The sequence below is a fragment of the Alligator sinensis genome, unplaced genomic scaffold, assembly GCF_000455745.1.
Source record: "Alligator sinensis unplaced genomic scaffold, ASM45574v1 scaffold506_1, whole genome shotgun sequence".
NCBI lineage: Eukaryota > Metazoa > Chordata > Crocodylia > Alligatoridae > Alligator > Alligator sinensis.
This window is the reverse complement of record NW_005842215.1, coordinates 154,267-166,930: the sequence shown is the minus strand read 5'-3', so window position 1 is coordinate 166,930 and position 12,664 is coordinate 154,267. Positions and strand designations below refer to the sequence as shown.

At 40.9% G+C, this 12,664-nt stretch overlaps 1 protein-coding gene across 1 annotated transcript in view; it reads right to left on the bottom strand.

Moving 5' to 3' along the window:
* The window catches only part of PTPRR (protein tyrosine phosphatase, receptor type R), a 129,678-nt gene that overhangs the window by 53,503 nt on the left and 63,511 nt on the right, over nt 1–12,664 (bottom strand). Inside the window, exons 5-6 of the mRNA XM_006026949.3 lie at nt 11,249–11,435; nt 4,437–4,521 (exon numbers count right to left, since the gene is read on the bottom strand). Coding sequence (XP_006027011.1) covers nt 4,437–4,521; nt 11,249–11,435 — 272 coding nt within the window. The remainder of the gene's footprint in view (nt 1–4,436; nt 4,522–11,248; nt 11,436–12,664) is intronic.

Here is a 12,664-nt window from a genome sequence, read left to right as displayed (position 1 = left end):
TGATGGCTTTGTCACACTGCCGACTCATGTTCATCTTGGAGTCCACTAGGACTCCAAGATCCTTTTCCACTTCTGTGCCACCCAGCAGGTCATTCCCTAGGCTGTAGGTGTGCTGGACATTTTTCCTCCCTAGGTGCAGCACTTTGCATTTCTCCTTGTTGAACTGCATTCTGTTGTTTTCTGCCCACTTGTCTAACCTGTCCAGGTCTGCTTGCAGCTGTTCCCTGCCCTCTGGTGTGTCCACTTCTCCCCATAGCTTTGTGTCATCTGCAAACTTGGACAGAGTACATTTCACTCCCTCGTCCAAGTCGCTGATGATTTCCTTAAAGGGCTGGAGTTGGGGCAGGCGGGGCAGCTGTGGGGGGGCTGGGAGAGTTGGGGGCGTTAGGGGGCTCATGGCAGAGAGGGGCAGCAGGGATTGCCAACCCCTGCCCGGCAGCACCCAGAGAGTCAGGGCTTTTTTTTAAAGCACTAGGAGCTGGGGTGGGAGGAGTAGCCATGGCAGTGGGACTGGGGGAGCAGGCAGGGGGTGGGGCCTGGCAGGGATCCTCTCATGGTCCCCTCCCCTGCCCCCTACTTACCAGCTCCAAGTCTGGCTCCAGCTCCTTGCTGCAGTGGGCAGGGACTGCCCAAATCATCGAAGCTCTCCAAATGTTTTCTGAACATTTGGAGAGCTTTGAATCAATTCTGACCTTTTTATTGGTCCCCTGATTCAGTTTGGATGTGGAGATTTGACCACTGATTTGACCCAGATTTGACCCTGATTCAATTTGGAGGAGCCGAAGCTCCTCCAAATTGAATCAGCACCTGAAGCTTCACACAGCCCTATTGAGCACCACTGTATTAGAATGTTAATTTGACAGCCATTCCCAAATACTGATACCAAACAGTTGCATCTTGCATAGGCAGCTTTGCAAAAAGGAAAACCTAAACATTGCTTAAGGAGAGGCATTTCTCAGTTATCCTTATAAGCCAAAGTAATTAAATTACTCATGTGCCATGGGTATCACTGTGTTAATGATCTTTTATACACAACACAGAGCAGGCAACACAAAGCATAGCCAGGAGGCTAAATTCATTAACATATGTACAGCATCTTGAGATGTAGAAGATGCTATTAAAGTGCTGACCATTATAATTAAGGATGCCTGTAATTGTCAGAGGAATCCACATTAAGGACTACTTTTTACTGAGACAAAATTACCACTGTCCTCTTCCATATTCCCCAGTATGCTTTGAATAGCTTCCCCACCGTTATATGGGAAGTTCCCTCTATCTCCATCTTTTAGAAGTTGCTAATATCCTATCTTGTCATAAATCATTCCAGCTTCAAAGGTCATATCCCACTCAATGCATGTTCTGGCTTGTTTGTTCTTTCTAATTATTACTTGTGCTTTTAAAGTGTAAATGCTTTGGGGCAGGGATATGTTCTTCTTTTTACAACATCCTACATACGATTAACAACAAAAAATATTAATTGGCATTGATCTCAAGTCTGAATTCCTTACTCATTCAATGTGCTTAACTACTGCAAGAAATAAAATTTTGTAAGACAATTCCTTTTTATAATATCTACAGCCCAATTTTGCAAATCAAGATAGAGAATATATCATGGGCCATTACATAACTGATCCAAAATGCCTCTTGCATAAAATGCATTTAAGACATGAAATCTTTTATCATACTTGAATCACCTTTCAAACTACCAACACATTGTTGACAGGAAAATTCATTGATTCATTTTAATAATTTGATGGCTATTTCATTGTTAGGAAGTAAAGATTCATGTTCCGCATGTAGAACATGCTAAAAATTATGTTTGTCTCAGGTTTATGTTTTTAATAATAATATTGAATACTCTTTAACCAAATACTACTTTAACCAAAACGAAATGAATTGATTCAGATGGATATACACAACTTCCAAGATGTATCTGTAGTGAATTTGGTGTTGGGCTGAATTTTTTCTTCTGTTGCTGCCTAATCATAAGTCTTTTAATCTTTGAATGCCTACTTATGACTGTATGGACTTCAAAAGGGAGCACGATTGGAGGAAAAATGATGGAAAACAAAGTTAGAGCTGTGGTAACAGCTTAAGGGAGCCTGAGAATTCAAAGCTTCAAAAGAATTGTTTCACAGCATCTGTTTATACATTGGCACAAGAAAGCACTTTGTGATTTAGAATTTTTTTTTCTTGTCTTAAAACTTGGGAATACATTACCATGTTGCTCTTAAAACTGATAGCACTTCCTAAGAAACTGAGAGCGAGATTCTAGCTTTGAATGTGAGCATTAGCTATTTTTTTCTGTAAATGAAAAAACCCCCCCAAAGTATTTAAGAATCTCCTACACTTAACATTATCCATTAAGAAATAATTTTCAGCAGGCGTTTATTTAATTGCATGTTTAATTATATGACCAAATAGTGCCTATTTAAACAAATTTACCCTAATCCTTTCTGTTACTTAGTAGCGTGACAAAATTCTCTCTTAGAATATGAGAACTGTCTCTGAAGTACCAAGGGTGGAGCAGGCAGGCTATGGACATTTTTAAGAGAAAATCCATCATTTCAAATATCACTTGTCACCACAGGTGCCCTGATTTAGCAGACGCACCCGGTGCTGGGAATGGAAAAGCTGATACAAGCATTCTAAGCAGTAGGTTGATATCATCTGAGCAGGAAATGAGGAAGGCTGTTCTATTCAATAGTTCAAATCATTTCCAAAACTTTTTGGGTTGGGCTTAGGGTGTGTATTTATTATCAGAATGTGCCTAGGTCCCCAAAATATCTTCTCTGAAAGAGCACAGTGATATTTATGTGAAGTAATACATGGGCAATGTTCTACCCTCATTTTCTCTTAATTTTCATCAGACAGTTACAAAACATCTACCCTATTTCTATATATAATCCAGAATAATATAATTAATTGGATTTACAGGGTATACTTCTTGACTGCACATGTAATGGTGGCAGCAGGCGATCTAATTGTGAAACTTTTTTAAAAAAAGAGTGTTCTCTTTATATGTATTTTCAAGGGTTTAGAATGTCAACAGATGGGAGGCACTGGGTGACATCCTGGCTCCGTTGTAGCTGATGGCAGAACTCCCATTGTCTTCAAAAGAGCCAGGATTTCACCCCTTGTGAACATCCTGTTGACAATGGGCCAAAATCAAAGGGTAGATTCTGGCACTACATGAGCTTAATTTAATTTACTTAATTCCACATCACTTACGTATTAGACCCATTGACCATAATAGACAAAATTCATGACCAGTGAAGTCAATGGCAAAACTCCATTTGACTTCCAGTGGGGACTGAAGTTAATCAACGTGTTCTTTTTCTAAGAGCTTGATAGTGTTTGATGTTTGATGACCAACGATTTTAATTAATCTGTCTCCAATCCTTTTCTCATGTAGTCCAACTAATACAATCATGTTAATAGAAAATAGTCTGATTTAAAATGTGTGAACTATATAGAATGCACTCTGCTCATTATTCCTAGACAGCACATGACTGCAAGAACATTATAACTGGTCAAAAACTGGAATTTTTGTTTTACAAGAAATCCTGCCATTTTGAAATCAGTTTTAATTCCAAACTGAACCAAAAAGCCAAAATATAAAAATTGCATTCTACAGAAAATGTTTTTGGAATCATCATTGATGTATTTTATTTGGTTAATGTGAAAATGTTATAAATAATTTAATATATCAGACTGTAATATTTTATATCCAAATATAACATAATATTAATTTGCTCCAATATGACAGTGTAAATGAACTCAAACAAACCGATAAAACTGAGGTGAAATGTTTCAGCCTCCATTAACATTTTTTCCACATTTTCACAACTGGTTTAAACTTTACCAAGACTCGGTTCTAACATTCCATTAGAATATTTTGACCAGCTCTATTAAAAATAAAGCTATTTTTATTAGTACAGGAAATGAATTGTTTGCACCAGTGAAAACAGAGAAGTAATATAATAAATTAACAGTAATGCTAACAGCAACGGAGATAACAGTGTAAAGATTGCTATATGGCAGCTCACAAAGTTATGCATCAGTAGAATAAGAAAAGAGATAACAGAAAGAACACCCCTCCCAAACAAAGATGAATGTCTGCTTGAGATAGTATCGTGGCATATCGATTAATTTATCTGACCAGTTAAGTCTAGATAGGAAAGGATTTGCAATAAAGCTCTTTCACTCATTCAGGGTGTGATTTTGCAGAACAAGGCAACAGAGACTCTGAGACTTGCAGAATTGGTTTCTCACTCTTCTTCACATTCTGATATTTACAGTGTAGGATAGTTAATTAAATCAAGAGAAAATATCCAAAGAAAGAGACTGAAAGGTTTCCTACAAAGCTGCAAGCAGAGTTGTATTAACAACATGGGACTAAATTTTACACTGAAAATCACTGGTTAAATACTTACTTGGCAAAATTGTTTTGTAACGGTTTTTTGTTCCGTGACTTGGAATGTCAATTTCTTTGGGATCCACAAAATTCATTGGTATTTCCTATAAAATAAATTATATCAGATTGGTGTTCCTAAAGAAGTCACGCAGGAAATTATCACTAGAAGGCCATCTGCTACTACACAACTGTCTTTTGACATCAAAGTTATTAACAAAAAAGTGTTTCCCACCTCCAGCCTGTCAACACCCTTCCTTTAATAAACATATGAATTGCACATTGAAGGGTGACTTCCAATGAACACTTGTGATGAATTATTAAAAGCAAAGTTTTTTATAAGGTTATGAGATAGGTTAAAATACATAACAGTTTCAGAGAAATGTAGTTGAAAAGTGTTTTGCTGTAGTGGCAAAGAGCAAGGATTTATACAAGGAAGCCAGAAACACTTGAAATTCCTAAATAATAATGTATAACATGCAGATAAAACTTTCCACATGCAGACTGCAGATCCCTGCAAACTAGAGTAATCAACTTATTCCTAATTTTACAGAGAATTAAGTGTCTTCCTGATGTTATACAGAGATTCAGCAGCATGGCCAAAAACTAGATCCAGATCTCCTGACTACCACTCTGGTGCTGCAGTGAATAAATTAGGCTTGCCTCTTCTAAATCTAGATTCTAATTTTGCAAACTACATGTAGAAAGTGTTGTATGCACATTATGCACCATTTAAGAATTTTGACCAAGTTTTTGGAACTGTAGCGGCAAGACCCGGGGAGACCGGCAAATTCCTCTGGGAAGCTCCCCTGAGAATGTGGCTTGCAGCTGCAACTCAGCTGGTCATAGACCAATAAAAGCCAGTTACAAGACAGACTTACCTGCAGGGGCAGAGCGGCAGGAGCAGGAGCGACATACAGTGACGTCGCATCAATTTATCAGCTCATGCTACTTACGGCTCCGGGGACGCTCTGTGGATAGCATAGAAAGGCCACGACGTTCTGGCGGCATAAAAGAAAAGACAGACTTGACCAGAGGGAGATGAACACCAGGCAGTAAGGCCGGGGATCCAGAAAGTCCGACAGCATTCAGGTCAGTCTCCAGGAAGTGGAGACAAAAGGGGGACAAGAGCTTCTCTGCCAGGCTGGACCCCACAAATAGGGTAGACCTCTGAAGGGGTCTGAGCTGCTTAATTCTTTTCCCTGAGGGAGCACTTAACACCAGAGCCTGAGAGCTTCAGCCCGGACAAAGGACTGCAGCAGGCAGCTTACGTTTAGTTTTCCTGGTGCCCCAGGGTATTTTCTTTTCCTCGAGAACTGTGTGAAATTGAACTGCCCTATCGGACTTATTTTGCTTCTTTGATATTTGGTTTGGGCACATCAGGGGTCCTAGTAAAGAGGGGCAACCCAGATCCTGAGGGGGATCTTGGTCCAGGGAATCTAGGGTTGCCTAGAGACTTATCTATCAATGATTTTGAAAGATAAATCATATGCCTCTACCATTGAGGTATATCATTGCTTATTTTTGCCTCGGAAATTTCTTTTGATGCCCTGTCAAAAAGCCGTGATGCCACTGCTTTTTGACAGTAGCCAGAGAGCATTCTTCACCATCATGGAGTACTGGAGCCAAGATTTCATCTGAGCAATTCCAGCACCAACATCCTCGAGTAAGCCCATTTCCATTGACTGGGTGACGACTCCATCCTTGGCAACACCTATGGTTGGAGTGTGGATGGGGCATAAGGGAAGTGGAGCCCCAAGTCATCATCCCATCACTACATGAGTAACCTCCGGGGGCCCTCAATAAAATTCCTGAACCCTCCTTTTTCTTTTTAAGATCAAAGATGTAGCAGGCAAGTCGAGGATGGTTCCCCTTATGTGCTGCCTGCAAGTAGCCCCAGTAGAAAGTGAGCCTGTGACAGCAACATTTGTGTAAAATTTTGCTTTTTGCCACTACAGTAAAGCATGTTCCACTACAGTGGGTGTGTCTACATGGGGCACTTTACTGCAAAGTAGTGTAGTTTACTGTGCAATAAGCATGTGCATCTACACATGCACATGCTTACTGTGCAGTAAACCTTGCTAATCATGAGTAAATTTGCTACCTCCAAATGCTAATAGCAAATTTACTCATGAGTAGTTACTGTGCAGTAGTGTTTGTGTAGATGCCTGACCAAAAGCTAATCTGCTCCCAGTCTGCCAGCCACCAGGGGGTAGGAGTTTGCTCCCTGACCCTGGGAGTTGTCTGCTGCCAGGGCGGGCTCTGCCACTGGATCCTGGGTGGGTATTATGTCCCTCTCCCCGGCAGCAGGGAGCTCCAAACCCCCTCCTTCGCCATCATAATTGGGGAGTGAGGGGCTGGGAGATCCTTGTCTCCCAGTGCCTGCTCTGTGGTTGCAGGGCTGGTGCTGGGAGATCCCAGATAAGGAAGTGAGAGCAGTTAGCAGCAAATCTGCTCCTACTTCCCTACATGTGTAAATGCCTGCCCAGGAGTACTTACTCGCGAGTAAACTGCTCCCAGATCTAATGCATATGTAGACACACCCAGTAAGGTATGTTTCAACTTCACTGAAACTATTGTGTACTTTAACTTAGTTCATAACCTCCCAAACTAGAAAACCGGTGGCTAATACTGTGGTAGGAAATAATTTTTCAGTTTGTTGGGAGATCTGAAAAAAAAGGTCAGGTCAACCTAAAATAACATATTTTCAAAACTTTGAGTGATTTGTTGAGAGGTCATGAAAAATTCCTTTCCCATTAAATATTAGGCAAGGAATTTTGTGGGTTGTATCTTTTATTGGACAAACTGCATGCTTGGGCTAGCCTTAGACAACTGGTCTGCAGATCTCATGAAGGATACTTTGCATTCAAAAGCTTGTCCAAGTCTATTCTAGCCATGCAGTTGGTCCAGTAAAAGACACTGCCCACAAAAATCCTTGCCTCTTACATAATTCTTGGACCATCATCAATCCAACCCTTTTCCATTAAACACAGTGTTGTTTGATCAAAAAGAGAGAAAAAAAAAGATGTTGCTTTCTAGTTTTTCTATTGTGTTAACATTCTTACAAAAATCAATATAGTTCTGCACACTGATGGCTAGAATGTTAGTTGAAACTTTGAAATCAATCACATGTGCCATGACAACCCTCTACACCCAAGAATCTCAACCAGAGTGCTGCAACTACCTGGGGTACCACCTGATTCTTTGAAGGGTGCCACGAGACATAAGGAGATAAGCAGATAAATGAAGGCTCAGGCAGATCCTCCACCCCCTCTGTCCAGACCCCTCTGCAAGGAGGTGATATGCACTGTAATATATAAATTAGTTTTTGAAATTGGGAGCCACTCAATTGACAAAAGTTATGGAGGGGTGCCTTGAGTCCAATAAGGGGAGCCTTGAGTCCAATGAGGTTGTGTAGCAAGTTATTCCTTCTTTAGCGTGGGCCAGGAGCCAATTTTCCTCCTTTCCTATATCCAAAGAAATGGAACAAAATTTCAACAAAATTCCTCCCTGACTCTCCTATCCAGGGTAAGGGCTTCACTGTAGTGCTGCACCATTGCATTCCTTCTCAGCTACCTTCCTCCCCCAGAGTCATCTCTCTGGGAGCTTTTAACTTCCTCCAGAGCCACCCAGTCTTCCCTGTCAGCTGGCCCAGTTCTCCTAGGCAGGCAGGTTATTACCCTCTAATCCCCTGCAGTGGGGTTCCAGCACCTGAGTCATCTTGCTATAGGTTGAGAACCAGTGCTCTACACCAGAACTTTTGGGAGTGCTCAGCAGCTAGCAGAAATGCCTACTGCAGACAGGTGGTGGAAAGGGCAGAAACACAGGCTCTGTCCTTGTACAGATTTGCACATATTTGCATACCTATGTGTTTCTTGCATTTGCTCCAAGAAAAGAAAATAAGAAAATATATCTCTAATACATTCCAGTTCATGTCACTCACTCACATCTACTTTGTTCTTACCCTAATTTATTCACACCATCTACACAGTTGACAGTGTCATCAGCACTCTGTCTGTGCCCATCCACTTGTTCACATCCACTTGTACACACTCACCTACTGGCCTTATCCATATACATCTGCCCATGCCACCCTGTGCACAATCTAGTTTCCCCTAATCCAACAGGACTGCAAGTAGCATGCAAGTAGAATTCCTCCACTAGCTAGGCAGAGGGTGATAGAACACTCAACCCTAATCTCTGATTTATAATAGGGGCCGAGGTTTCTTGAATGCTTATTGTAGTCTCTATTTGGAGCTGCTCCAGCACACTGACTCTCTTTCTACTGGAAGAATGGCTTCTTTATGATAGGAAGACCCAAAGCCCTGACAGGTTGTTTGAGCTACAAGACAGCCAGGTACTGCCAGGTAAGGAAAGTGCACCTCTCCTTCCCCTGATAAATGGTGTGCCCTTTTATAAAAACAACAATGTTATCCCACACAGTGATACCCCCAAACCAAATTGTGAATAGAATATCAAGCTACTCCCATGCAAGGGTGGAATGAGGAACTCAGAAGAATGAGAGGTAAGGAAGAAACTGAAGTATGAAGATATGGGATGCTCCTATGTTGGAGGTTAGGTTAAGACTGAGTGTGAAAATGAGGAAAATGAGTCTTGGACAAGGTTTGGAATAAGCCCTCCGAGAAGTCAGAAATATAACAGACCAAAGGGAGAGCAGCAGATAGGTAGGTTGGGTTGGGCAGCCAGGATATTAACTGGGATAGTAAAAATGTAAAGTGGAGGTAGAATGAGGAAACTACAGTTTAAAACTGTGAGCAAGTGAGCAAGCACTTTTTTTTTATAGTGCTACCTTGGAAGCTATCATGAGCTAATTTGGGGCTGCTGTACAGACAGTAAATGTTTTAGGTCAGCTCCTTCCATCCTCTTGGCCCTCTGCTTTCCTCCTGTTCCCTCACCCCCACTTTTCTCTCAGGGGCACAGAAGAGCAAGCATTGGTTTGGAGATGTCCAGAATTGGTTGATTCATAGCTGCTAATTCACCTTGAGTGGAAAGTATTATATCCATGGAAGATATAGTATCTGTAATACAGTATAGTAATATAGTACTATTAGGTGAGAGGAGACAGGCTGAAGCAGAGGGATCTCTGCTCACATATGCAATAATACCTCTTTAGCTCAGCAGCTGCAAGGAACAGTAAAGCAGGAATCCTATAAACCAGGCTGAATGTAATGAACAATCAGATTAGTTTAGTGTCCAGTGCAAGGCAGCAGATGCAAGCAATGCTGTTGAATGAACTCTTGCTGGAAATATTCAGTCTCATACCAACCCTTGGGTGGTACAGATCCATGCGTACTCACAGATAGACAGCTCTGTGTTGGGCATCTGAGACAAAGAAATCTCAAAATTAAAGTAATCTTTTAACTCGGTCAAGAACATTGCCCCTCTCCTCCTTCTTCATTTCAACTAAAGACACATTTTAAAGATTTATGAGTCTGGCACACATTTTAGAAATCTACATTTTCTGATATGCAAGTATTTCAGGAGCAAAACCCTCTGCTTTCTGAATGGTTATCAAATTCAAGCTCCCAGATGAACAAGAACCTAGGCTACAGAGCAAAAGATGTATTTTGATATTATATATATATATAATGTTACAATTAATTTGTATATTTTACAAGGCCTCAAGAAAACTATTGGGTTTTTCTTCTGGAAAATGTATCTGGATGGCGAAAAACCCAAACAATATTGTTTTTAATGTTGATAGCAATTTTCCATTGAAAATCTAAATGTTAGTTTATAAAAGTGAAAAGATAACTGACAATGCAAAATATTTTGGTTCTGCATCAAATTGCCAGAAAATTTCTGCAAGAATTTTCATTTCTTTGAACATTTTTAGGGGGAAAATGCCGGCCATATTGTATGATTCTAGTCCCAAGAAGAGGTATCATGCTATATTTTTATAGTCATTTAATATAAACAGAGTAGGTAGAACAAATGGAGGCTTGATATTGCTTTCTCTGCATATTTAAAGTGACAACTGACATTTTTAGCTATAGTTAGGAAAACTTGAAGCTCATGTTATCTAGTAGTTTCATCCAAAAGAGCACATTAAAGAAAAGTTTAAACACACATTGCAAATAGAAATTTTACAATATTTTCAATAAAATGTTGAAAACCAAACCGGGAAATGCTGTTAACCAGAGGAAACAAGAAACTGAAACTGACTGTGGTCCTAAATCCTAGAACTGCCTTCACGTGGATGGTTTCAAGTCACCAAGGACCATGCAGGTCCAGATGTTAATTTCAGGATCAGGGTTGAAAATAAAATGAGTTGTTCTTGTTTCACTGTCCATGTGGAGCAAAGTGTAGTAAATTAACAGCATAAAAGGTAGAAAGTACAGTAGATACCCAAAAGTCTTTCAATTTAAACAATGCAACCGGTTGTTGGCAAAACAAGCAAGGGATTTTTCTGAAGTGGATAACTTGTATAAATAGTGTCCCTTTAAATATAAAATACATACATAAAACCTATTTTTATTGATATGAGATAATTCATAATGAAAACTATTTTGGGTCCCAGGTAACTTGTTTGTCATCTATTCTATTGACTTTTATATACAACATTAAAAACAAGAAACCACATGCTCTAGCATGTTTAATAAAAATGGGATTGTTTAAATACCTTTGATATTCCTTGAATATGCTCAAGAGGGTTGTATACAACTCTTGTTCCTGACTGCCTGTTGGCATGCATGCTTCTTGCACTTATTAAAATAGGCAGTATTAAAAGTGCCTTGTAAGATAGGTCTGTCTTCCTTCCTTCCTTCCATTTTGCTTTGATTTAAGTATTTTAAATAATAAAAATGTACTCACCATGAATTCTGTCTGAAGCAAATGAGAACATGTGACTGTGTCCTGTAACTGTTGTCTTGTCAAGATCCGGCTGGCTGACTGCAGATACTCCACGGCTACTTTTTCTCGAGGTGTTGGTACAGGAACAAAAGGTTCGACACTTCCCAAACTACTCATGTCCAAAGTTAGGGAGACATTAGATCCTCGCCTGCATTGGAATATAATAATACCTTCACATTAGTTCCTTATTTTATGCTAATTATTAAACAATTTGTACTGATGTACCAGGCACTGAATTATTTATATACTTAAAACTTGCATATAGTCATTTGGAGTTTTAAGTTTGCCAAGAATAACTTCCCTGGGAGTTTTCAGTAGGCCAAAATTACAACTACAGGGAGTTCTAGCCCTGATTTTCAATTTCAAATGCAAATGCTTTACTTTACACATGGGAATGGAATTACTTCCATTTGTAATGTAAATCATCTATATAAAAGTTTGCAGGATCAGGGACTATATTTACATCCCTGATATAGAAAAAAACACCATTAGGTAAACATCTTTCTTCCTCAACACAAAAATCAGTTCCTTACTAACAAGTGAATCTTTTTAAGCACTGGGGAAGAGATGGAGATGCTCAGGAAATACATACATATACATATAAACTTACATATAAGAAGAAGAGAAAAAAGGCAGAAGGGCATTATATATAGTGTCAAATATCATAATCCACACTATTTGGGCCAGTGATGATGTGCTCTGTATTGATGAGGGGGCAGAGCTTGCATCTGAGTCCAGAACAAGGCCTGGTGCCTTGGTGAGCATAGGAGTTAGGTAGGGGTGGTGCACCGATAGAGATTTTGAGGTCTGATACTGATAGCCTATTTTTAAGGAGGCATATTGGCTGATACCGATTTGATTTCTGATACAGGATGGAGAGCTCCATGCAGCTGGTAAGTCTGTTGTGGTAGAAGGGGAGAGGGGAGGGAAGGGGTGTGGGGAGGCAGATCAAGGCCCCTGTGGTAAGGGAGGAGTGGTACTGGGGTTGGGGTAGGGGCTGGGGCAGGCACTTTTCAGCCAGGTGGGGCAGGGCACAGGACAGAGCCACGGCTTGTTTGGGGGGCATGGGGGGAGGAACAACTCCTGCTGCTGTGCCCATCCCAGGAGGGCATGGGGGCGCATGTCCCCAGATCTGTGTGGGGCATGGGCAGGGCAGCTGCTGCTGTGGGCTGGGGACAGGGCAGCTCCAGGCTCTTCTCTACATGAGCTGAGCCGGGCTGCACTGGGGTTGGGTGGCAGTGATGGTGGTGCTGTGAGGGGAGGATTTTGGGGGAGGGGCCTGCAGCCACCCCAACATTCACCTTAGCCCCCCACCCTCACCTCCCAGTACCTCTGCTGCTGCCTGCCCCAAGCGCAGCCCCAGCCCAACCCCCCCCC